Raw genomic sequence first — 25,333 nt, 5'->3', positions numbered from 1 at the left:
CAAACTTTAAGATTTATCAGAAATTACATATTTAAACCTTTTAATCTTAAAAGGCTTAGGCTCTGTCTCACGTTCTACTTTTAAATGTCCTAGGAACCACAAGTAAGACATCAGAGTGAAGTGCACCATTTAGGTGATACGGTACTATGAGGTCTTTAAGATAAGATCTGGGCTGATTATTCAATACCTTGTATGGTCTGTGTTCACTAATAACATTTATCATAGTTATAATTTTTTATCATGATAACTATCAATTTATCATCACCTCGATTTATCGATTTATCATCGCCTCTGTCAGTGCGCCCCAGGGCAGCTGTGGCTACAATGTAGCTTGCCATCACCAGTGTGTGAATGTGTGAATGACTGAATGTAGTGTAAAGCGCTTTGGGGTCCTTAGGGACTAAGTAAAGCGCTATACAAATACAGAGAATATACCATAGTTAACATTAATAATGACACTTCTTTTTCCTTTTAAGAATTTTCTATATCACCCAAAAGGGAAAATACAAAAAGGCATGGAAAGTCCTGACACCAGCTGAAATCAGTCATTAGTAATTTGCCACTTAGTGATAATTAATATCAGGGGCCATAATTTGGAAGTGGAAGGTACATAATTTCACCAGAAACAGGGCATGACCAGGTGCTCCTGCAAAGTTTAGACAAGCCTGTGAAATAAAAGGAGAATACGGTCTGTTCAGGTTACTTAGAACTTTAGTGAAGTATTCAGGACTTATTTTACCTGCTGTGTTTTTGATTGTCAATGATTGCAGTATTGGCTCTGTCTGTCTTTTCTCCTTTGCGTACATTTCATAGTTGCCCTGATGAACTTGTCCTCTTCTCCCCACCGTTTTTCCAGGATCACGTCATGGTCAGGTAGGAGCGATGGGTTTTTTCAGACAACTGTTCCTCCTGCTCTGGAAGAACATCACGTACCGCAGAAGGAACAAGGTGATCACATCTTCACTACTTAGGATAAAAAGCAAGAGATTGTTTGATTCTATAAGGAAGCATAATGAACGAGACACAGACTGCACAGTACATGAGATCATTCTTCAGTTTTCCGGTGTATACATCACCATCTGAAGTATCACAGCACTTATTTGTCAGTTTCATTGCTGGCTATAGTCCTGGCCCGTAAAGGTCACTGATCGTTTGACCTACTGTTAACACCTCTTATGCTCTCCTCTTGTGCAGATCCAGCTCATTATCGAGCTCCTCTGGCCTCTCTTCCTCTTCGTCATCCTTATCTCTGTCCGTCATTCGCACCCTCCTTACAAACAGAGCCAATGTGAGTGATGCTGGGATATTTGTGTCTCTTCACAAACACGCTTATACGTCTTAAAAATGGCCTTTTGCCAACTGGTTAAAGAGGATTAACTCACTCAGAGTGAGTCTTGTGCCACACACGCACATTTGTGTTCTTGACCTGCTTTGATTAGTTCTCTATAAACATGTAGTGACATAACTGGTAACCTAAGAAAACACAGCATGCCAGCTCAGAGTGTAATGGGCAGTTAGTCTGTGCATGATAAAGTTACATCTCACTAACTTTGAGTTTAAGAAGATGTAAACTAGACCAAACTAGACTAGATCTGTATCAAATATGAAACCTACACGAAATGTTTCCAAGTGCCTCCACTGGACCACAATCAGTAAGGCTGAACAAAGTTAAAGTTTTACATATATATACAGCCATGTGAGAAAGGTCGTCACAGGACTTTATGCAGTTCGGTAAAAAACTAAGCCCACCCATGACTCCTTAGCTTGTAGGTCCACATTTAGCAGCAATAACTTGAAGTAATCATTTCTCTTAGGGTTGTGGAGAGATTTTGTCACACTCTTCACAGCATTGCTGTTCATCACCTTTAGCGTCAATAAAGGTGGAGAACTGAACAAATCACCACCTATGAAGTTGAAGTTTGTTCAGATGAAACTTTACAAACCTGAGTTGTTTCACCATCTTCTTTTTATGGAAAAGAGGCTTTCTCGTGGCAACCCTTCCAAAACAAGACAAACTGTTTCAGTCTTTTTTAAATTGCACTAGCATGAACGTTAGCATTTAACACGCTAACTGAGACCTGTACAGTATGAGATGTAGCTCTTGGCTGTTTTGCAGTTTCTCTGAACATTGCATAGTCAGACCTTCCATTCAATTTTATTTATATAGCACTAAATCACAGCAACAGTCACGTCAATGCTCTTTATATTGTAAGGTAGACCCTACAATAATACATATAGAGAAAAACCCAACAATCACATGACCCCCTATGAGAAAGCACTTTGGCGACAGTGGCAAGGAAAAACTCACTTTTAACAGGAAGAAACAGGTGGATTTGCTGGGATGTCCACTAATGGGAAGATTGTGGCACTGTTTTAACACACAGCTGAATCCTAGGATAGGATGTTAGGATTATTGCTCAGTCTAGTACCTGGTGGATGTATTTTAGGTCACTTCTACAGTATTTTCATTGTTTTGTGGCTCAGGCTGATCTCCTTTTCTTTCCTTGTAGGTCACTTTCCAAACAAAGCCCTGCCGTCAGCAGGGACCTTGCCCTGGATTCAGGGCATTATCTGCAACATCAACAACCCTTGCTTCCACAGCCAGACACCAGGAGAGACACCCGGCCAAGTTGGCAACTTTAACAACTCCATGTAGGTAGATCGGAGATTAAAAACATGGCCAACCACCTAGAGTGGTGCAGTTTAGAGTAGGATCATTGCTTTAACGGTACAGTACTAGTATTCTGATTACAAGTGTTCTGAAACAAGAAAAACTGTAAGTAAAAGTATATTTTAGAAATAAAGCAACCTCACCTGCATCTTTCAGCTCATTTGCAAAAATGTGCATACATTGCACGACTTTATATAAACACATCCTATAGGAATAGTTTTAAAATATTTCTGAAGGAAATCAGAACACTTGTCTTCAGGCAATATGACGTAAAAGCTCACAGTTTTGCATTCTTTTACTGTACACAACAGTGTACAGTAAAGTAAGGCAAATTTAGGACTAGCAGGCAATATGATTGAATAGACTTGGTCTGTATACAAACATGAAGTCAGTGTTTGCTGTCATTAAGTATCACACACACTCTCAATCTCACTGTTGTTTTCCTCCAGACTGTCTCGGCTTCTAGTGGATGTCCAGGCCGTTCTGGCCTACAGTGGTAATCAGAGCTTCGCCGGCTTTCAGAAGCTAATGGAGAGCGTCCGGAAGCTGGGACAAAGAAGTGGAGCCCTGCCAAGTACTGCAGCTTGTTTCAATCTGTTGAAGCATTGATCCAAGGAATACATATTAAACTGAGGGCAAACTTTGAAGAGGGGCAGTTTAGAATTTCTTTCTTAAATGGGCACCATTAGCCAGAAAGAGTCATGAATAAGTACAGTCATTGTGGCAGAACATGAAGCTTTACATAAAGTCAATGTTTAGCTGGGGGTTTTTCTTTAGGTTTAGTTGCCATGTAGCTGCGCTTTATTCCCGCTTTTCACACAAATGCAAAAACCTTCTTTGTTTTTAAAAGAAATAGGGGGGAAAAACAAGAATTTATACAAAGAAAGGAATGTTGGATTAACTTTGATGTATCTGAGCAGGCCTTACTCAGTATGTGTACGTGTGGTTTAAGCACAGCTGAATGATTGTGTCTTATTGCTGTTGTGAAAGCAGGACATAGTGATTGCTTAGCTTGCCCTGCCTCGGTCATATTGAGTTACTTCCCCTGTTGAACAAGAGACTGAATGAAAGCAGGTTGTCAGTGTTTTGTTTTTCTACAGCAAGGCAAACATTAACATGTGCTCAGGTCTTAGTTTAAAGAACCTGCTGCACTGTTTCATTTGGGTAACTGTTTGGAAGGATGAAATTAATATTTAGTTAAACCTCACAGGAGACAAGTAGAAGAGAAAAAGAAGGTTATTCTTGGTGAACCAGTTTTAAATTTCTAGATAAGAAAAACAAAAATATAAGGAAGGAAGTTCAAATGATGAAGCCTGTATCGATGAGTTTATGTGAGCAGAAATCATACAAGCAAACAATGGAGAAAGCTGCTGCACTGTTCTGTGACCTGCAAGTCATTAATAATGAACCAGTGACTGGAACCGGGCTGATTCTATTCTGCCTCCCTGTAGCTGGTCGCATTTTAACTTTATGAGTTTGTAATTGTGTTTTTTTACTCTCAGCAGCAGGAAAAATCGTTTTTTTAAAATAGAAAATAAGGCTAAAATCTATCAAACACGTCAGTATGAAAAGGAAGAAACTATCGGACGTCATGTGCTACCTGAAAAAACTACAAATTAACTGTGCTAACTTTAAGTTTAAAGTGTTGATACTGCAAACTCAGCTGCAAGCTCTATTCTAGATGTTAAGTGTTGATTCTAGCTTGGACTTTGATTTGTGGGGCTTTGTGGGGTTTTGGCTGTAATCTTAATCTGTGTATTTCCACTGCAGATCTCCCAGTAAAACAATACCTGAGACCAAATGAGACATTTTCCACCTTCCTCCTGACCAATGCCAGTATGTCACCTGTGAATGTGGACACACTGCTGAATGCTAGACTTAATTTTCAGGTTGGTTACCGGCTTAAATCACAAATAAACCCATTATCTGCTCTGTAGAACTAAAACTCTTTTGGCCTAAGTGGTTAATCCCTTTTAGGATTAAAGATATAAACCAATCTAATGTAAAATTTTACACAGAATAAATAACATTTATTACAGAGAGAAGAAGAAGAAGAAAGATATAATCCAAAATGAAAATAAGATTTCTGTCACTAACAAGTCTTTGAGGTGTTTGCTGCCACCAAAGTTACATTATGTGCTGAAAAGCAGTTACTGTAACTTGTTACAGGAAAGTCATGTAATTTGTGATGATATTTTAATGTAAACTGTTAGTTTTCCCTTTAAGGCATCACTGAATTTTTTTGTTGGGTCAGTAGCAAGCATATTACCTTTGTATTGTTTTTGTCTGATGGCCAAACATCCTTAAAAGAACGTTTTTGTCCACCCCAGACTACACTGGCTGTAGCGGAGATGCAGCTAAAGGACATGGTGTGTAATAGAAGTGTCCTAGAACAGCTGCTGACGGTGGATGGAGGAGAAACCGCCATGACTGATCTTCAGACCCAGATGTGTTACTTACCAGCTGATGTGCTGCAGGAGACCGAGCGCCTTTTCCTGTCTCAGCTCGACTTGACCAAGTTCTTGACGGTAAGCATCGGCTGATGGAGAAACCAGCGCGAAATTTAGTGAATTCAAAGCAGCACGAGTAACATGGGCCACCTCTTGTCCCTGTCAGAGAGACCGTCTAATGGCCAACGCTGGAGAACTCAGGGCCATCAGTCAGGCTGTCACCTCAGTTTCCCAGGAGCTCACTGCCCTCCTGGATGATGTAAGAGCACATTAGATTCAGTCTATATCTCTATCACACTGGACATGATCAGTTCAAGACCATCAGACCTTCATCATTTTTTGTCGTATTTCTCTCTCACCTGTTTTCGCCCTTCATTTCTGCCTCTTCTATGCTTCTTGTTCCTTCTTCACTTCTTTCAGATCTCCTCCCTCTCCAGTTTTGCAGACATGAGCGCAGCTCTTCGTGTCCTGTCTCCAGAAAATCGCACAGCAATGCCCAGAGAAAGTTTCAGAGCTTTTTCAAAGATCGTGTGCGGTCACCATGAACTTGACGGTGAACGCATCCCGTCCCTTAACTGGTATGAAGACAATGACATCAAGTCCTTTTTGGGCAAAAATGGCACAGAGGACGTGAATGTGGAACACAACAACAATACAAGTAAGACGCTGTGCAGTTTCTGTGGCAGGATGTTAATGGCAATATGTGCAGACAAGACCTGGCTTGAGGCCTTGATCCTTCTGTACTTCAGGGTGCACTTGCACCACTTAAATCAACACAACCCCACTGAGAAACACCTGTGTTGTTTAACGATTGTCCTGCTTGGTGGGTTTTTTGCTTCCTGCAGCTCCCTTCTGTAAAAATCTGATCCAGGCGCTGGAGTCCAACCCTTTGTCTCGCATTGTGTGGAGAGGAATCAAACCTTTGTTCATAGGAAAACTCCTCTACACACCCAACACTCCTGCAATCCAGCAAGTTATGAAAGAGGTACAGCAATCTTATACTCACTGTTTTATAAACAGAAGGTGTCTTCAGACCAGGATGTTTTAGGTTTTCATCCACAAAATTCAAACAATTTCCACAGTGGTTTTTTTTGTTCCTGTCTTCCTCCCCCCAACACCAACTACTCAGGGCACGTGGTTGCCCCTCCCTGGAGGTCTCTTCCTGTTAAAAAGGAGTTTTTCCTCTCCACGCTTGCCAAGTGTTTGCTCATAGAGGATTGTCTGATAGTTGGGGTTTTCCTTGTGTTATTTTAAGGTCTTTATCTTACAATATGACATTATATGAAAAAAAATTAAATTAAAAAGGAAACCTTGACTAATATTACCTTCTGTAAGATGTGTCAGACGTGACTTCTTAAGCTAACTTTAAGTTCGGTTCCGCTGAAGGTGAACAAAACATTTGAAGACCTGCAGATTATCCAGGAGCTAAATGAAGCCTGGCTTGAGGTGGGACCACAAATCAAGAGCTACATGGAGACCAGTGTGGAGGTTAAGATGCTACAGGTCAGACTTTCTCTCACTACAAGAGGAAAGAGTGAAATATATAGCATTTTTCAGCATTTTTCAGTCATAATAATGTGTCTGTGTATGTGTTTGCGATAGGATTTGTTAAGGCAGCCAGAGATTGCAGTACTGGTTAACCTGCGTTTGGAAGACACACCCTGGACAGCTTCACGCATCGCACGCTTCCTATCGACACCCTCTCCAGATATCCCACGGAGGCCCGGAGCGCCGCTGACCTGGCTGGACATCTACAATGACATAAACCAAACTATCTCCACTCTTGCACAAGTCACAGAGGTTCTCCTCCTTTGCTGTTATTTATTTTTAAATATTAATAAAATAGAAAAGTGAAGTTTGCTTAAAGCCTAATTCCACCTTCCTTGTGATTGTCTGTTTATATCTTCTGCATGTTTTCCTTCGTCTCCTGCAGTGCTTCTCTCAAAACAAACTGGAGGGGCTGGAAACTGAGGGTCAGCTGATTGAAAGAGCGCTGGAACTACTAGAGGACAGGCAGTTCTGGGCAGGTGTTGTTTTCCTGCTGCCCAACACTTCCTCGTCTGAGCTGCCCCCACATGTCACATACAAGATCCGTATGGACATTGATGATGTGACCCGCACCAGCAAGCTCAAAGACCGGTACTGAGAAGTACTGTTCCTGTTATAGTTCATTACTATCAGCAGTAGCTTATTCCTTTTAACCAACACTTTACAGCAGTTAAACACAGGGCTGCTCCTGCTGTTATTGTTTGTTCTGGATAATGCTGTAATTAAACTAACCATACTGAGACAGCCTCATCATGAAACAAGGAAGACCTTAGGACGGTTTCTCTAGCACTTTAATTCTTGATTTCATGATTTCTTTTAACTTCAGGTTTTGGGATCCGGGTCCAGCTGCTGACCCCTTCAGTGACATGCGTTATATTTGGGGTGGTTTCGTGTATGTTCAAGACCTGGTGGAGAGAGCGGTGAGCCGAGTGCTTACCGGGATTCGACAGACTACCGGCATCTACGTCCAGCAGATGCCCTACCCCTGCTATGTGGACGATGTGTGAGTGGCGTGCAGTTGTAAATGGATGTTGTGAACTTTCTTGATCTATAGTCGAGTTTTTCGTCTAGAGCAGCTGTAGGTGAGGAGAGAGAGTTATGCTGGATCCGAACAGAACTGAGAGGTCTCTGTTTAACCTGTCAGCCCCTGTCTCTGTGTTTCTGAGATAGCTGAATCTGCTGTCCTTGAGGGGAAACATTAAGCCATGACAACGAGGAAAATCTCTTTCATATCTCAAATTTATTCTCTTCCTTTTCAGTCATTCTGTAGATTTTTGCTTGGGATCATAAACTCGTAACTCAATTTGGGCCGAGCTTTAGCTGTAAGCAAATGGCTTCACATCTGACTCTAGAATACTTTGGTGGAGAGATGAGTTCATGGTCAACTCGGTGATTGCAAGGTGGACAGGCACCGTGGCTACCAAAAAAGTGTAAACCACTACTCCACCATCACCATGACCAGTTGGTTTAAGGTGTTAGTGCTGATGTGCTGTGTTTGGTTTTTGCCAGATGTGGTCCTGTGCATCGTGGCCAAACATCTCCGATTTGGTCTTTCCAAAGGACATTGTTCCAGAAGTCTTGTAACTTTGCAAACCAGCTTTGTGCTATCATCCCTTCCAAACAAGCCACACTTGTTCCATCCTTTTCTAATTCTGCTTTTATAAACTAACTTAAGCTAACTTATAAACTAATACTAAATGTATTAGAAAAATCATTAGAAGTAGTAGAACTAGTAGTACCTTTACTAAAGAAACCTGCTGAAGAGAGAAGCTGGAGAATAAACATGGACGAAAAGATAATTATAGGCACGATCCAAACAGAGTTAAAAAAAATGTATAGAAAAAACCCAACTTAATATTTTACAGTGAGCTTGGTTTTTGGAAGCTGAGTATAATATCAGAGTGCAACAAGATCAGCTTCTTGTAATAACAAGTTGGGTGTCTGTGAGTTTCCGAGTTCATTTGATAGGGCTGTTGGAGTGCAGCTCAGGAAAGCCTTCATAATTGTCACATTTTTGCGTTTAACACTTGCTGCTGTAGCCTTCCGTGTATCACTGGTTTAACATCAGCACACGCATTTCGTCTTTGGTTATTTTCCCCACAGTTTTCTTCGAGTGCTAAACCGCTCTCTGCCGCTTTTCATGACACTGGCGTGGATCTACTCTGTGGCCATGATCATCAAAGGTGTGGTGTACGAGAAGGAGGCGAGGCTGAAGGAAACCATGAGGATCATGGGTCTAGGAACTGGGACACTTTGGTTCAGCTGGTTCATCAGCAGCATAGTGCCATTCCTGGTTTCTGCGGCACTGCTCATCGCTCTGCTCAAGGCAAGATGATGATCCGTCATCACACGCACACTACATTGCAACCCTGTAGGCTGAACAGGAAAATGTGAACATCACAAAGTCTGCAGTCATATTTTTTTTAAGTAATGAGAGAATTTTTCTAGTGGAAATGATTTGTGTATTAAAGTGTTTTATAGTTTCTCGTGATGACTAACATGTTTTGGGTTTTTTTGCAGTGGGGCGACATCTTGCCGTACAGCAACCCAGCCGTTATTTTTTTCTTCCTCACAGCTTTTGCCACCGCCACCATCATGCAGTGTTTCCTCATCAGCACCTTCTTTTCAAAGGCCAACCTGTCAGCTGCCTGCGGGGGACTCATCTACTTCGGACTCTACCTGCCTTACGTCCTGTGTGTCGCCTGGAGAGACCACCTCAACAGCACACACCGAATCTTAGCTGTAAGTAAAAAAAATGATAGGGTGCAGTCATCAGAGAACATTTTATAGGGAAAAGGAATCCCTTAATTGTTAAATATGAGCATGGGCCTTATGTGAGAGTGCTTAGTTTTATTTATGAATGTCAGTCAATGATTTAACAGGGTGTAATGTGACTGTCTGTTTCTCTCAGAGTTTCCTTTCTCCTGTGGCCTTTGGCTTTGGTTGTGAGTATTTCTCTCAGTATGAAGAGCAAGGTGTGGGCATTCAGTGGTACAACCTGCACTCCAGCCCTGTGGAGGGAGACCGATACAGCTTCACTGTCTCCATAGTTATGTTGTATGTGGATGCCTTCATCTATGCCATCGCTGCCTGGTACATCGAAGCAGTGTTTCCTGGTATGGATGTTTCCTGCTTTATCTTAGCTATGCTGTAGATATTTTACATCTGTTTATCTGTTAAAAAGTGCGAGACGACCACGGTCTTCTGTCCTGTGTCTCAAACTGGAAGCTTTTGTTTGTGTTTCACTTTATGTGTTTAGTTCAGAGACAAACTAAAGTTGTTCAGTGGCATAACATTGTAGCCACCACTGGCTATCTTTTTAAACACTGTAATGTTATCCTTTGGATGAATGTGTGCATAAGTTTGTGTTTTATACACCAGGTGAGTATGGGATCCCCAGGCCATGGTACTTCATCTTTCAGCTCAACTACTGGGGAGGTGTTCCCCTTGAAGCAGGCATGCCGATCCCCCCTGCACCTACAGAACAGAATGAAGGTACTGTTTCATTTTGCACTGCAGGTTCCCAAAGGAAGGCTCATTACTTATCGTTTATATAAGGTGCTTTTTTATTGGACAGAGTTTTAGTAACCTGTCATCCTGCACCGTGATGACTTTTGAGCTCAGCTCTTTATGCCAGTTTAAAGACATTCCTGGCAAATGAAGTTTTAAGACCATTAAGTACAAATCAAGGTAATGAGATGAGACTATAAGCCAATTAATTAAAACGATTTTAGAAAACAAGGAGACTGAAGTTGAGCCTAGACCCATAATCCTTTTCAATTTGTTTTTTGTGTTCTTGCATTTGTTTTGTTGTTTTAAGGCATAATAATGTGCTGTTTTCCCTTCGCATATTCACAGATTTAATATTGCCTCTTTATACCTGTAATTAGATCACATTGAACCAGAACCCAGTAACATGATTCTGGGCGTAAGCGTCAGAAATCTGGTGAAAATCTACAAGAAGGGGGGGAAACTGGCCGTAAACCACCTGAACCTGAAGTTCTATGAGGGGCAGATCACTTCTTTCCTGGGCCACAATGGAGCCGGCAAAACCACCACCATGTAAGAGCAGCTAGCTGAAAGTTAGACTGTGGATCACAAACATAATTTACATGCAGAATCTTTGGAGCTTCATTAACTGAAATGTGGTTTTACAAACAAAGCTGTGGCTGTGCGGCTTCAAATTTTAAAATCACATTAGAATAAATGGTTAATGAGAGATGTGATTGTAGTTTCATGTAGATGGCACGTTGGGTCAGTATGGTTTTTTTTAATGTGTCTGATGTTTGATAGATCTGTCCTGACCGGTCTGTTCCCACCCACCTCTGGGACCGTGTACATCAAAGGGATGGACATCCGCCATGACATGGACCTCATCAGGAGGACGCTGGGAGTTTGTCCCCAGCACAACGTCCTGTTTGACATGTAAGGCCTGCTCACAAGCTCTGATTGCAACTGATTTTATGTAGCTTGCATGTAGCTTCTTAAGTGGTTATTGTAATTTATTAAATTTATTTTCCTGATTGTTTAATGAAATGAAACACTTTAATTAGGAAAGAAAACTACCAAATTAGCTGTTTTGGCTATTCTTTAGCTTATAAATCGTTTCATGTTAGCTGAAAGTCAAAAAATTGAAATTTAATGAAACTTGTTTTACATCATTTGCACTCAGGTGCCTTTTAGAACTTGTTTTTTCACTTGTGGTTGAACATAATTTAAAAAGAGACAACAATGTACACTTCACTTGGGAAGGAATTGAGCTGTGAAAATTCTCACAGCTCTCTGTAGATGCAGATAAACTGTCAAACTGCATTTACAAGACTCCAAGGGCTATGTTTGTGACACGCGTCGCCTTTCATCACGTCACAATTGTAAACCAAAGTAAACGGCTAACATCATGCTGAAGTGGCCTCTGATTATCTTCGGGTGGCCCAGCCAAAGACTTAATCCCTATACACATTGATGGCAAGACCAGACGATGGCACTTAACAGATGCTTGAAGACATCTGCCAGGAAGAAGAATAAACAGCCTTTATTGAGACATACAAGGCCCGAGCTGCAACGTGTTGAAACAACGTTCAGAATACCTTTTTTTTTTTATAGTGTAGACTGTTTTGATCAGATTTCTATTAAAGAGATATTTTCATATTTTCTCCTTCTTTCAGGCTGACGGTAGAGGAGCATGTGTGGTTTTATGGCTGTATGAAGGGTTTGTCTGAAGCAGAGGTGAAGGCGGAGCTGGACACTTTGCTGGAGGATGTCGGCCTCCTGCACAAGCGACACGAACAGACCAAAAACCTTTCAGGTAAAGTTACTAGTTTAACTCCAGTGTGTTGAGACTTTATGCATGAAAAACAACAGGTTTGTTTTTCAGTCAGTTTTCTTTTCAAGCTTGAAATTTTCCATTTGTCAGGCGGCATGCAGAGGAAGCTGTCTGTGGCGATAGCGTTTGTCGGAGGCTCAAAGGTGGTCGTCCTGGATGAACCTACAGCTGGGGTTGACCCGTACTCCCGCAGAGGGATCTGGGACCTGCTGCTCAAATACCGCAAAGGTGCTGTGAACAGTGTTTTCTGATCAGGGTTTGAGGGTGAGAAGAAAGCACATTTTAGCCAGGAGACTAAACGGTCATTTGTTGGTTCTTTGTTTAAAGATAACATTCTTCTTGTTATGTTTAGTGGGAAACATGAAACCAAAAAGCAGACTAGCAGGCAAACTTAATAAACAGTAAAACTAGCCTTTATTTAGGCGAGACATAAAAATCCAACAAGCAGCAGAAACACAAAGGCTATTGATTCAAGTGGGGTGGAAAACACAGGCAGGCAAAGATGTGATTTAAGTGCACACTAGGGTAGTTGATGGCAATGGAAGACACCAGGGAACACATCTGAAACTAATCAGGGGAAAACAAGACAAAAGAACTAAAACTAAGTACAATGCACACAGGACAGGACAAATAAAACGGGAAGTAATTGAGCAAAGGAACCTTGATCCACATCTCTGTAAAGCCTGGATATGCTTGTCTTTCTTTCGAGATCTTTATTCTGAGACTTATAAGAAAATAAATCCCACTAACGTGCTCTCTTTCCCCCTCAGACCGGACCATCATCCTGTCCACCCACTACATGGACGAGGCAGAGTTGTTAGGTGACCGGATCGCCATCATCTCTCAGGGGAAGCTGTGCTGCTGTGGCTCACCGCTCTTCCTTAAATCCCAGCTGGGGTCTGGCTACTACCTCACTGTGGTGAAGAGGGAAGGACTGGACACCAGCACTCCCAGTAATTTCAGTATTTCCACCAGTACCAGCTCCAACAAGCTCCCTCCTCTCATCAAGGTTTGTTTTCATTTATATTCATCATAAAAATGAAAGCAAATTTAAAGTTTTAATTCTTTATCTATTACCTTGCTGTTATATAGTTTTTATAATTTGCACATAAGTTTAAAGAAAGCACAGAAATGTGGAGTACTGAAAGAACCGTTCTCTGCTCTATGTTTCAGGACAGCGACTCGTCACTGAGTGAAGACACCGGGCTGGGAAGTGAGGATAGCAGCTCATGTGAGTGTAAACTACATTAATTGATCATTAGCAAGGTTGAGCACCAATGTAAAAGCAGACGTTTTGGTGGTTTGTTGGTCTGGAGCAAAGAAACTGCAATTATCATTTGCAGATGAGACCGAAACAAAAATATTAGCGCCACATTTGCGAAAACAAAGCACAACATTTCAGTACAAACACCTCATATCAACTGTCAGCACAGTGGTGGAGGGGTGATGATTTGAGCTTATTTTGAAGCCACGGGATGTGGCCATCACACCAAAAGCCAACACCAACAATTTGAGAGACTGATAAAGTCTTATAGGAAATGGTTATTTCCATTTCTTGCTGTTAAGCTGGTTCTACAAACTATTTAGTCGTGGGCTGTGTCCGTGGACTTCCTCCTGTTTTGCATTAAACCTCTGAAGTTGCATTTTGTCGGGTTTATGTGTAGCTTTAAATATGTAGCTTACAATAGGAGAGACTGAAAATGTTGAGTACATGTTTGAAAACATCTTTAGAAGCAATTTAAAATCACATTCATCATCATCTTCATGGCAGATTTGGCAGCTTTGCTGTCGCTGGTTCAACACCACATCCCTGGCGCCAGACTGGTGCAGGAGTCTAGACGTGAGGCGGTGATCAACCTGCCACAGACGGCCGCCAAAGACAGCAGCCTGGCCATCCTACTGATCGCACTGGACCAGAGACTGACTGAACTGGGAATCAGCAGCTACGGGCTGTCAGACAGCACGCTGGAGGAGGTGAGACAATGTTACAGTTACATTTCCCAGTTACATCACTGGAAAATATGAAACTAGGTCAGTGAGTGCTTGGTTGTGATAAAACTAGTATAAAAATCTCCTATTACACAGTAATCGATATAGTGAATGCACGGTCCACAAGGGTGACGTAAAAGTAAACTGATTGAATGGCGTATTATCCGTCTCTTCAGGAAGGCTGGATATTTGTGGAGCTGCCAGTAACAGGCTTAATATTAGCCTTCGATTAGCACTGATAGCAGATTTGTGGAGCCTGATAAGTCACATTTGCATGATTTACCTTCTCACTCTCTGCTCCTTTGCAAGGTTTCTGGATGCTCCCTTCACTGCCACCTGCTGTCTGCAGCTTACACCGTTAAGGAAATGCCTCAGTTTGAACTTAAAATTGCTTTGGCTGAGTTTTTATAAGAAACTCCTGCAACAGAGTGGAGTATCAAATGTCCTTTAACCCTTGTATGGTGTTCGGGTCTGTGAGACCCGTGTTCAGTTTTTTTCAAAAGAAAAATTAAACAATTAATTATTTTTTCACGTGTAAATGTGTTGTGTCTTTCCACTCACTCCACTTGATTATAACTGATTTATTTATAACATTTTATATAAAAGAAAAACGAGAAGCACATTAATTCATAAATGTGATCTAACAAAGGTAAAGGGAAAAAATTAACCATGTTTGCTGTTCATATGTCTTGTAATTGGGATGAAGTAAACATCTGTTGAGTAATTTAACATAAAATTGTTTGATAGTGTTAAGTTGGAAAGCCAAAACTCTAGCGGGTCCACCAGACCCATGAACACTGGCTGAGTAACAAAAATATGAACACCACACAAGGGTTAAGACATTGTAGATTTCCACTGTTTCCACAAATAAAATGTTGTGGGGTTTATTTATTGTTTCTTTGTTTTCGTTTTCACACTCTTTGAAAGAGTGCCTTATTGTGCATGTACGGAGGATTTAAATTTAAAGTATTTTCCAGATCTTTCTGCGGGTGGCCGAGGAGACAGGTGTGGACACTGAAGCAGAGGTGCAGCCTGAATCACCCCACAGCCAGCAGCCGTCAGGACAGGGAACTGATGGCCATCCTCTAGATGAAGCAGAAACAGGTGTGTGTGTGTGTATACGCACACAATCACACACATATCACATATCATGCACATGTAAGTGTTCTGTTTCCCCTTGTGACTGTTTGTTTCCAAAATGCTGCCAGGAAGGAAAAAGCCTCATAGAAAAGGTACTCTCAGCTCGCAATTGGCTGAAAATAATTATTAGATGAGATTCATTTTTTTCAGTAGAATTTAAGTGAAATGCAAAAAAAGTAGACGTAAATTATGACATTTCAGTTTTTTTCTCTGGTTTATTTGGATGTGTCTAGGTCCAAGTATTTATCAGTTAAATGTACATTAACAGTCCAGGTTCTCACATTGTGTTTTTCTTGTCAGCAGAACCTCAGGAGACAGACCTGCTGAATGGCGATGGCCACGGTGGGGTGCCTGCAACTGGCTGGTGGCTGACATGGCAGCAGCTGAGAGCGCTCTTCATCAAACGCTGGCTTTACGCTCGGAGGAGCCGTCGGGGAATCTTTGCCCAGGTTAGACTATCTGTCAGCAGCTGACTAAAATATCCACCCACTTCTACCGCTATGCCTTTTTCTTTGAAATTAGCTGCTTGTCATTAGCTACATGTTGCAGAATGATAGTTATTCTGAAACATAGACGGATATCTTTAAGGACGTCTCGATTTGTGCCTCAGATCGTTCTCCCTGCTGTATTTGTGCTGATCGCCCTGCTCTTCAGCCTTATTGTTCCTCCTTTTGGGAAGTACCCTGCCCTGCAGTTGCATCCCTGGATGTACGGCGAGCAGTACACCTTCTTCAGGTACCCCACATTGAGTCGTAACTGCCTACAAAAGCTCCCTCGGCATTTTGTTTCTGTTATTGAGCATATTATTGAGGAATTCTTTCATCTGTGTTTTTATATTCACAGCAACGATGATCCTGGAAACCCAGCCATGGAGAATCTGCTTGAAGCTCTCCTTGACCAGCCTGGATTTGGTACCAAGTGCATGGAAAAGGAGGACAACATGACGTAAGATCATCCCATTGAACTGGTTTCAGTGGTATTTATGGAGGCAGTAGTAAAGATAGAAGGACTTGTGGTGCTGAGACATCATGATGTTAAATACAGTGTATTAGGCACCAGAAAATATTTATTTTCCTTACACAGATATTACTGCTGTGGCTAAAATGTATGCACGTTTTCCTCAGGTTTTCAGAAAGTGTCGGTTTTAGTTTGGTTACAGAGTGGTTAGACAATATAAAACCTCCAGTGGCATTCAGCTGAAATTGCATCTCTCTATAAGTAAACATATAGATTTGAGTAAATCTGCGTACTTTTTTTAATATTTTCACTGCACATCGATGACTATGACACCAAAACTGTCTTCTCCCTGCAGGGATCCTCAGTGTGAAGCTGGGCGGGGTGGTTTATTCATGAGGCCACAGTTATCTTACTCTACCTGGGACATATTCAGCAGAGGCAACTGGAGCAGAGACAGACCCTCACCTGAATGTCAGTGCAGCACAGAAGACGTCTACCGAATGCTCCCCGAGTGTCCTGAGGGTGCTGGAGGGCTTCCGCCTCCACAGGTCAGCGCGGGCTCAATCAGGACTGATTTACTGTAACACAGTGATCAGATCTCTGCACCATCAGAAAATATCACCAGTTAACTCATAACAGAACCAACATTATCTGAATTTTTGTCATGAAATGTTTGTTTTCGTTAAATACTGTAGACTATGTCTGTACTGTACTGGACCCCAGTGCTTTCAACTGACCCATTGCAGTTTTTTATTTTTCAGATTAAAAGGCCGACTGGAGACATCCTGCAAAATCTGACAAGTTATAACATCTCAGATTACCTGGTGAAGACCTACTCTCAAATCCTTAAGAAAAGGTACTTCATTAACTCAACACAATAAAAATATACATATAGCTATTAGGGGTGCAACGATACACAAAATTCACAGTTCGGTTCGGTTCGATACTTTGGTGTCACGGTTCGATATTTTTTTCGATACAAAAAAAAGTTCATGCCTTTTTGATTTGTCATTTATTAAAATTATAAATATATATTTTAACTCAAAAGTACAGTTTTTAAATTTAATGTTGCTGAAACAAAAGTAATTAAAAAATCTGATTGAGGAATCACTCATCTTTGGAAAAGAGAGTTTATTACAGAGAAATGGCTCTTTCCAAAATAAAAGTTATACTATACGCTTCTTCTGGGCTATATTCTCAGCAGCATATTGTAGCGGGTCAGGGCTGTTCGGGGTTCTGTTTGTACAGTTATGTTTTGTTTATGTTGCCATAGTGACGGGTGACGCCCTCTCGCTGCGACGGTGTGTCCTTCCGGGGTCAGAGGGCGCCCTGTGTGTTGTTGTTGCTGTGCGGTTGCCGCGCTGAGCAGTTAGCTAGCGGTAGTGTTCTTCTGCAGATGTCAATAAACGGCTGTGCTCCCTGGCTAGCTCACGGGAAGCAAGACCAAACGACACCTCCGTCTCCTCCTTGTCTAAGCTCGCCACATTGGTGTCAGAAGCGGGATGATGGTGGCACCCCATGTTCTGACCCGAGTGACTTTTCCCCCGCGGGTAGTGAAGAAGGCACCTGGACATTTGCAAAGTGAAAGCAAAAAACAAGCGCAAAGTCAAACGCGATTTCAATATGTCACATATTGACAGTGGCTCACCGATGCCAATGACATAACTACCCAGCTACATTTCCGAAAGAATGCAAAAGCATTGACATATATTTTTTCTTCCTACAATAGCCCGACGGGCAGGGCAGAGATAGATTTTGGTAGCCCGACTGGAAAAATCGCTAGCCCCGGGACGTCGGGCTAGCGATTTTGCAAGCCCTGTGTTACAGGCATGGCCCTTTAAGGATGAAGCCTGATGGGAAATGTATTCGGGATGTGTGTTAGCGGGACTGCCTGGTGTGTGTGTGTGTGTGTGTGTGTGTGTGTGTGTGTGTGTGTGTGAGTGAAGAGAGAGAGCGGAGAAGGGGAAAAAGTAACGGTTAGCTACAGAAGGAAAGAAAATAAATAAAAGGAATATAATAACTCCCTCGACAGCCAGAGTTGTGTCGGCGATGCTCGCTGTGAGTAAACTGTTTCAGCCCACTGTACGCGGTGTTCGTGCCTTAGAGAAGAAATAAAGTTCGGTGAAGCAGTTTCCTACGCCTCCTTCGATCTTTTTGCTAGCGGAGTTGACCTGTATAGTAAGCTGTTGCCGGCTACGAGTCAGTTACGGAACCTTCAAGTAACTGCCAGAGGTTTCCTTACTACGGTTCGGGGCCGCGGATCTGGCGCGGTAACACCTGTATCTGATTGAGGAATCACTCATCTTTGGAAAAGAGTTTATTACAGAGAAATGGCTCTTTCCAAAATAAAAGTTATACTATATGCTTCTTCTGGGCTATATTCTCAGCAGCATATTGTAGCGGGTCAGGGCTGTTTGGGGTTCTGTTTGTACGTTATGTTTTGTTTATGTTGCCATAGTGACGGGTGACGCCCTCTCGCTGCGACGGTGTGTCCTTCCGGGGTCAGAGGGCGCCCTGTGTGTTGTTGTTGCTGTGCGGTTGCCGCGCGGTTGCCGCGCTGAGCAGTTAGCTAGCGGCAGTGTTCTTCTGCAGATGTCAATAAACGGCTGTGCTCCCTGGCTAGCTCACGGGAAGCAAGACCAAACGACACCTCCGTCTCCTCTTGTCTGAGCTCGCCACAATATTAAACATATCAGGTCCCCATAAGGAGAATCATGTGCTAACGGCTGTCTAAATGACCCGGGTAAAGTTTGTAGCATGCATGCTTGTTGTTTTTGTCTGCTAACACTTGTCTTTGCACTAGGATGATGTCAGCGTAAATGTGCAGTCATATTCGTTGTGTTCCCACTAGTGCTGTCAGCGTTAATCTCGTTGAAATGACGATAACGCCACAACACGGCAAATCTCCGTTAACGAGCTACCCCTGCATGGGGCTAGACGGCTAACACGTTAACGAGCTAACTGCGCGCTAACACACTAGTTCCCACCCATGTAATTGAGCATTGCGTGGCACATCCAACATACTGTTTTACTTTAGTCCATGACGCGCTTACCTTCAGGGTCATACGTCACATGAAAACCAAAATAATTCCAAACGCCAGATCTGAATGAGGGTGGGGGAGGTTCAATTTGCCATGTTGCAAGGAGAGCTTAACTTCTGTCTCGCTAGCTTGCCCTGCGCTCTTCCTTCTGATGATGCTGTCTGTGTTGAGCGCTCAGTGGATCTGCGCTCGACAGTGCAGCCTAGGCGGAGTAGTCGAACGCAGATTCACTGAGCGCTCAACACAGACAGCATCATCAGAAGGAAAGTTGATAAAATAAATTGCAAATTTTGTATTGTTCGATACATATGCGTACCGAACCGAAAGCACTGTATCGAACGGTTCAATATCAATAAGAGTATCGTTGCACCCCTAATAGCTATCATTAATTTTGATCCCAATTGACCGAACACTTCACAGTATTCATAAATGTCTTTATAAACTTTGACTGATTTGCATTTTTCCATCATGAATATAACTCTGTGATCGCTTCTCTCTCTCTCTGCCTTTAATAGCCTAAAAACCAAGAAGTGGGTGAATGAATTCAGGTAAGCTGTTAAATTACACTAATATACAAAATATCTGCTCTATTTAACTGTGATATTTCTTTAAATGCTTTGAACTGTTTTAAATGAACTCGGTTGAACCACCTTTGTATTATTTCTAAAATGTATCACAGATACGGAGGCTTCTCCCTCGGAGGCAGAGCTGTATCTCAAACCCAATATCTCCAAGACTCGGTCATGGCCATCAGGACTCGTTTCCGAGTCCCACAGGTACAGAGAGCCTTAAGATGAGTGCTTTAATAAGACTAATTTTTTTTTTCTACCTTTACAGAGAGAAAAGCAGGGAAAATGGAAGTAAAATATTTAAAAGGGCTGGAAGTTCTACTGCTGGTGCCAGGAAAAGCTAGTCCTGACCAGAGCACCGGCTAATAACAATAAAAAGCTTCACCCACCATCCCCCACACCACATGATTCCCCATTAAAGCCGTCAACACTGAGAGTCTGCTTTTTGCTTCATCACAGAACAGTTCACTGGGAAACCTGCTGCACAGACTCCCAGAGGTCTTAGGAGGGCTGAACAGTGAAAACAATGTGAAGGTAAATGAGCGTCTTTTTATCTGTCTTTGTGTCTTCTGTTTGTTTTTCCCCAGACTTTAAAGAAAGCGATGTAGGTGATGCGTCCAGATATTTGTGTCTGCTCAAACGCTCTCTTTTCTGTGCTCAGGTGTGGTACAACAACAAAGGCTGGCACGCCATGGTGTCATTTGTCAATGTGATGAACAACGGCCTGCTGAGAGCGAGTCTGCCGCCAGGTCCTGAGAGGAGGAAGCACGGCATCACTGCCTACAATCACCCACTCAACCTCACCAAGGAGCAGCTCACTGAAGTAGCCATGTTAGTTCACTGCTGTGGAGAGTTCAAGTTCACCAGTTTGGCTCTTGTGCTCGTTGTATTAGTTCTGTTTATATGAGGGGGAAGATTAGAGTGGATTTAAACTCTGCACTGTTGTAAAAAAATATTTTATTTTTTTTCTTTTAAAATAAAGAAGTCCACAGTCCTCTGATGTGTTTTTCTCTGCTTTCTCCTTCAGGATGACTACATCGGTGGATGTCCTGGTTTCCATCTGTGTGATCTTTGCCATGTCCTTCGTGCCGGCCAGTTTCGTCCTTTTTCTGATCGAGGAGCGAGTCAGCAAAGCTAAACACCTGCAGTTTGTCAGCGGGGTCAAACCGATTCTCTACTGGCTGGCCAACTTTACCTGGGACATGGTCAGTACATGGTCGAGATAGAAGAAGTTAACTGTCCTCACTCAGACAGATTTGTATGCATCAGTGTAAGTCAGGAAGTTTCATCAATCCATTTACTACTGTAAAGGGTACTGTCACTGTAAAGACCATTACACACAGCATTGAGCAATAATGAGCTGGTCCTGATGTTTCTGAACAAGACAAGGAAGAAACTGAGATTTCACGGTTTGATCCAGGAGTTGCAGCTGTATCACGGTGCTTTCGCACACATTTCAGGATGTCGGTGGGACAGTTTGAGCTCTCGTTGGCTTCCACATCTGAGGAAGCAGAGACATAAGTTCAGAGACCTGATTGACCTGGAGAAGCGTCTAGCTGTGTGTCTGAAGTAAAATAGTATTATTTTACTGTTTGTGGATCCAATACATGTTTTGAGCTACGAGCGCTCTTGTTGCCAAATGCAGTGGTCAGATTGATCAATGCTGTTTATTCAGACCCAAAGAAATCAGAAAATTCAAGCTCAGTATGAAAAAATAAATGTCCAGGGAAATTACTGAGCATGAATAGTTGCATTGAGAATCGTCCCAGAAACATTTTTAACACGAAATATTTGTACAGATTTTACATGTCAGGTGTGTAAAGGCCTTTAGACTATCATCACATACTTGACTAGATAAAAATCCAGGCTCAGGATAGTTTTCCCTTTTTTCTTTGTTTCCAGTTAAACTACACCATTCCTGCTATCATGGTGGTGCTGATTTTCATCAGTTTCCAGCAGCAGTCATACGTTTCTGAGACCAACCTGCCCGCTCTTATCCTGCTCCTCCTGTTCTACGGGTGGTCCATAACCCCTCTTATGTACCCAGCATCCTTTGTGTTCACTGTCCCAAGCACAGCTTATGTATTTTTGACCTCCATCAACCTCTTCATTGGAATCAACGGCAGCATCGCCACCTTCGTCCTGGAGCTGTTTGTAGATGAGGTAAATTTTACGCAGGCGTGAAGTTCAATTACTTCTTCACCTGTGTTCTAGGAATAAGTAAGGCATAAATATATGTAAATAACAGTAACTATGCTTTAACCCTCTTGTTTTACATTTTCTTAACTAAGGAAATGTTCCTTAAAATATTTCTCTGCAGTAGAAACATAATTTTGTTTAATGCACCTTTAACTAATACATCATATGTGAATGATTTTGTCTTTCCAGTATCTGAACGAGGTGAACAGAATCCTGAAGAAGGTGTTTTTAATCTTCCCTCATTTTTGTTTGGGACGAGGACTTATCGACATGGCCAAAAACCAGGCCATGGTGGATGCGTTCAAAAGACTGGGTACATACTAGTCAGCCTCAAAAAGAGTTATTTGCTCTTACAAAGACTAAATATAGATGTAATGTCTCTCCTCCAGGTACCAAACCAAGCCTGGACCCCCTTCAGTGGGACTTTGTAGGAAAGAACCTTTTTGCAATGGCAGTAGAAGGTGTCGTCTTCTTCATCTTTACCATACTCCTTCAGTACAAATTCTTCATCCGCTACAGGTAAAAAAAATAAATAAATAAATCTATTTTTAACGTTCTCTGCACTCGTTTCTCAGGTTGTTTCCCTTTTCCTTCCTCTTATTGCTGCCGTGCAAGTGTGTCAGTTTAATGGATAGAAATTCTAAAATCAAATAAAAGTGGGATCTGTGAGTTGGTTGCTTGTGTGTTTGTTCAGGCCTTGGTGGACTAAGCCTGAGTTGCCTCCTCTTGGTCCAGAGGATGAGGATGTTGCGAGAGAGCGAGAGAGGGTCAAAAGTGGGAAAGCACACTCAGACATCCTCACCATGATCGACCTGAGCAAGGTACAACGTGCAGGAAATGTAAACGCTGAACTTGTTTAGGTCACTAATTAACTCTACTGCAGCTAAATGTTTCTCATTCGAGAGACTCTCACTGATGAGCTGTCCTCCTCCTACACTGACACAGAGTGGTGAATTTCAGCTTAAAAGTGTAACAAATAAGCTTCTTGTTGTTCAGGTTTATAAAGCCGGCAGAAAGCCAGCCGTAGACCGTCTTTGCCTCGGGATTCCTCGCAGCGAGGTGAGGGATCTGCGCACCAGTGATTGTGAAGACACACACACACACACCCCCTTTGGCTGTCAGCTCTGTGTTCTTTATCCATGTAGTTACAGCCACATTATCACAGGGACTGTTTTATGATATTGTAAATGCAACTTGAGGTACTGCTTTTCACCACTGTAACTGCTATTTATACTTTCACATGTAGTCAGAATCAGAAAGGGTTTTATTGCCAAATGTTGAGCAGATTTACAACATTAGGAAATTGCTGCGGTGCTTCAGTGCAAACAAACCGTCATAAATTACGCTTAAATAGACATGAAAATAAAAATAAGAATAAGAATTAAAAGTGCTAAGTAGATAGATATATACATGATATATACATGAGTGCAGGTGGTGATCAGTGCCAAACATGGAATGATGCAGTGAACAGTGTAGTGCTGCAGTATCTAAAAATACCATCGTTACTAGCAATGGACCTACTTTTTCTATAGTTGCTTCTGCTAGTAAAAGCTTCTGTTATCTTATGACTTAATAACTGAGCTGTGTGTATATAAATAGAGATGTTTGTAGTAGCATACTGCTCTTATGTCTCTGCCGTCCAGTGTTTTGGGCTGCTTGGGGTCAACGGAGCTGGGAAGACGTCAACATTTCGGATGCTAACTGGAGATACACCTGTCACTCATGGAGAGGCTTTCCTCAGCCAGCACAGGTACAAAGCGTGTCTGCTGCAGTGACTTCAGCCCCTACAGAACTACTATTGTACCAAACCACAGATATTGCATCAGCTATTTCTCTGCTCTCAGTGTGCTGACAGAAATGGAGCGGGTCCACCAGCTGATGGGTTACTGCCCACAGTTCGATGCCATCAGCGACCTGCTCACAGGTCGGGAACATCTGGAGCTGTACGCCCGCCTGCGGGGGGTGCCAGAGGAGTTCGTCTCTAAGGTGGTGTAAAATTCCCAAGCTAAAGTTTTATGAAGGAAGATATGCTGAAGAGTTGGTGTTTTTATTTAGCTAAATATGTGGCCATTGTAAAAATCTAGGTTTTGTCATTTTTAAATGTTATTTCAAGAGGTGAAGTATCAAGTTTGGCTACAGTCAGCAGTTTCTCTGCTGTTCTCTAGGTGGCACAGTGGGGTGTGAAGAAGCTGGGGCTTACTCAGTATGCCGATCAGGAGGCTGGAGGCTACAGCGGGGGCAACAAGAGGAAGCTCTCCACAGCCATCTCCCTCATCGGGTCTCCACCTGTCATATTCCTGGTGATGATTCAGCTTAATAGAAAAGATGATGCGGTTATTATTGAATGACCTTCATCCTTAAAATATTCCTAACTTATATCTCACTCCGTATCTCCTCTATGCTCCCCCACCACCTTTTGTCAGGATGAGCCTACCACTGGCATGGACCCAAAAGCCAAAAGATTTTTGTGGAACTGCATTCTCAGTGTCACCAAAGAGGGAAGAGCTGTAGTGCTAACCTCACACAGGTACCAGTCAGTTCAGCTTTATTTCATTCCCGATGGAGTTTTGTATTGTAAAGGCAAAATATTTACTGCCGTCTCTAAATGTTTGTATTGTCAGCATGGAGGAGTGCGAGGCACTTTGCACCAGGATGGCCATCATGGTCAACGGCAGGTTTCGGTGTCTTGGGTCTGTGCAGCACCTGAAGAACAGGTAAGCAAACGCTAGTGCTGTGCGATACAGCAAATATAGGCATACGATCCGATACCAGCTAAACAATATCCACTTACCTCTACGAGCCGCTGCACTTCTCCCCGATTTAATGTCTGGTGTGTTGTCTACATTAGACAGGCTGAAAGTGCATCCTGTAGTGTTTTGCATTTCACCCCCAGTTCTGACTTAATACTGAAAAAAAAAAAAAAAGTACTGAAAATAGCCTTGACCCTTTCAAAACAGAATGTGAACAAATTCGTGAAGAGGTCAGGATCAGAGAAGTTTATCTTCTCATGTAACAGTCGTGAATCACGTGCTTCGTTCCTTCCCGTCTTTCAGGTTTGGTGATGGATACACCATCATCCTTCGTTTGGCAGACACCAAATCGGACCCCGACTCGTGTCCCGTCAGCACCTACATGAAGGAGTGTTTTCCTAGTATTGAGCTGAAGGAGCGGCACCAGAATGTGCTGCAGTACCAGCTACCTTCGCACGCCTGCTGCCTCGCTCGAGTCTTCGACGTGCTGGCAAACAACTACGAGGAGCTGGGCATCGTTGATTTCTCCATTTCACAGACCACGCTGGACCAGGTGAGGGCTGTGATGAAGGTTTAAAAACCTCTTTAGTGTTTTGGAAAATGACTATTTCTGCAAAATGGGTGGTGTAAGTCTCATGGCCTATGATCCCATGTAAGTGGAGCCAAGTGATTCTTTCTTAGTGATTTTCTCCACAT

General features: G+C 42.4%; 1 protein-coding gene and 1 long non-coding RNA gene across 2 annotated transcripts in view; one reads left to right on the top strand and one right to left on the bottom strand.

The window, feature by feature from the left end:
* Positions 1-25,333, top strand: part of abca7 (ATP-binding cassette, sub-family A (ABC1), member 7) — a 29,497-nt gene that overhangs the window by 972 nt on the left and 3,192 nt on the right. Inside the window, exons 2-48 of the mRNA XM_085433108.1 lie at positions 857-948; positions 1,195-1,288; positions 2,511-2,652; positions 3,121-3,245; positions 4,442-4,560; positions 5,002-5,199; positions 5,288-5,380; positions 5,542-5,779; positions 5,967-6,106; positions 6,508-6,624; positions 6,724-6,921; positions 7,055-7,260; positions 7,496-7,672; positions 8,773-8,995; positions 9,190-9,411; positions 9,581-9,785; positions 10,051-10,164; positions 10,560-10,731; positions 10,963-11,094; positions 11,835-11,974; positions 12,083-12,220; positions 12,763-13,001; positions 13,166-13,223; positions 13,764-13,966; positions 14,959-15,085; positions 15,190-15,213; positions 15,422-15,570; positions 15,732-15,856; positions 15,965-16,066; positions 16,434-16,626; positions 16,840-16,934; positions 19,635-19,667; positions 19,799-19,895; positions 20,148-20,222; positions 20,350-20,519; positions 20,716-20,893; positions 21,591-21,851; positions 22,077-22,200; positions 22,277-22,406; positions 22,582-22,708; positions 22,884-22,946; positions 23,531-23,637; positions 23,732-23,873; positions 24,053-24,187; positions 24,311-24,414; positions 24,509-24,601; positions 24,941-25,190. Coding sequence (XP_085289234.1) covers positions 883-948; positions 1,195-1,288; positions 2,511-2,652; positions 3,121-3,245; positions 4,442-4,560; positions 5,002-5,199; positions 5,288-5,380; positions 5,542-5,779; positions 5,967-6,106; positions 6,508-6,624; positions 6,724-6,921; positions 7,055-7,260; positions 7,496-7,672; positions 8,773-8,995; positions 9,190-9,411; positions 9,581-9,785; positions 10,051-10,164; positions 10,560-10,731; positions 10,963-11,094; positions 11,835-11,974; positions 12,083-12,220; positions 12,763-13,001; positions 13,166-13,223; positions 13,764-13,966; positions 14,959-15,085; positions 15,190-15,213; positions 15,422-15,570; positions 15,732-15,856; positions 15,965-16,066; positions 16,434-16,626; positions 16,840-16,934; positions 19,635-19,667; positions 19,799-19,895; positions 20,148-20,222; positions 20,350-20,519; positions 20,716-20,893; positions 21,591-21,851; positions 22,077-22,200; positions 22,277-22,406; positions 22,582-22,708; positions 22,884-22,946; positions 23,531-23,637; positions 23,732-23,873; positions 24,053-24,187; positions 24,311-24,414; positions 24,509-24,601; positions 24,941-25,190 — 6,663 coding nt within the window. The 5' untranslated portion in view covers positions 857-882. The remainder of the gene's footprint in view (positions 1-856; positions 949-1,194; positions 1,289-2,510; positions 2,653-3,120; positions 3,246-4,441; positions 4,561-5,001; positions 5,200-5,287; positions 5,381-5,541; positions 5,780-5,966; positions 6,107-6,507; positions 6,625-6,723; positions 6,922-7,054; positions 7,261-7,495; positions 7,673-8,772; positions 8,996-9,189; positions 9,412-9,580; positions 9,786-10,050; positions 10,165-10,559; positions 10,732-10,962; positions 11,095-11,834; positions 11,975-12,082; positions 12,221-12,762; positions 13,002-13,165; positions 13,224-13,763; positions 13,967-14,958; positions 15,086-15,189; positions 15,214-15,421; positions 15,571-15,731; positions 15,857-15,964; positions 16,067-16,433; positions 16,627-16,839; positions 16,935-19,634; positions 19,668-19,798; positions 19,896-20,147; positions 20,223-20,349; positions 20,520-20,715; positions 20,894-21,590; positions 21,852-22,076; positions 22,201-22,276; positions 22,407-22,581; positions 22,709-22,883; positions 22,947-23,530; positions 23,638-23,731; positions 23,874-24,052; positions 24,188-24,310; positions 24,415-24,508; positions 24,602-24,940; positions 25,191-25,333) is intronic.
* LOC146692865 (uncharacterized) lies at positions 15,809-19,277 on the bottom strand. The gene is made up of 3 exons (XR_014915303.1): positions 19,132-19,277; positions 16,544-16,656; positions 15,809-16,023 (listed from the first exon to the last, which is right to left on the bottom strand). It is a non-coding gene; the product is annotated as an uncharacterized LOC146692865 (long non-coding RNA).

Source organism: Copadichromis virginalis, linkage group LG15, assembly GCF_057382275.1.
Source record: "Copadichromis virginalis isolate Kocher_CV1m ecotype Utaka linkage group LG15, C_Virginalis_male_GT1.1, whole genome shotgun sequence".
Classification (NCBI taxonomy): domain Eukaryota; kingdom Metazoa; phylum Chordata; class Actinopteri; order Cichliformes; family Cichlidae; genus Copadichromis; species Copadichromis virginalis.
The sequence above is the reverse complement of the archived record's forward strand: the minus strand, read 5'-3'. Positions and strand labels throughout refer to the sequence as shown.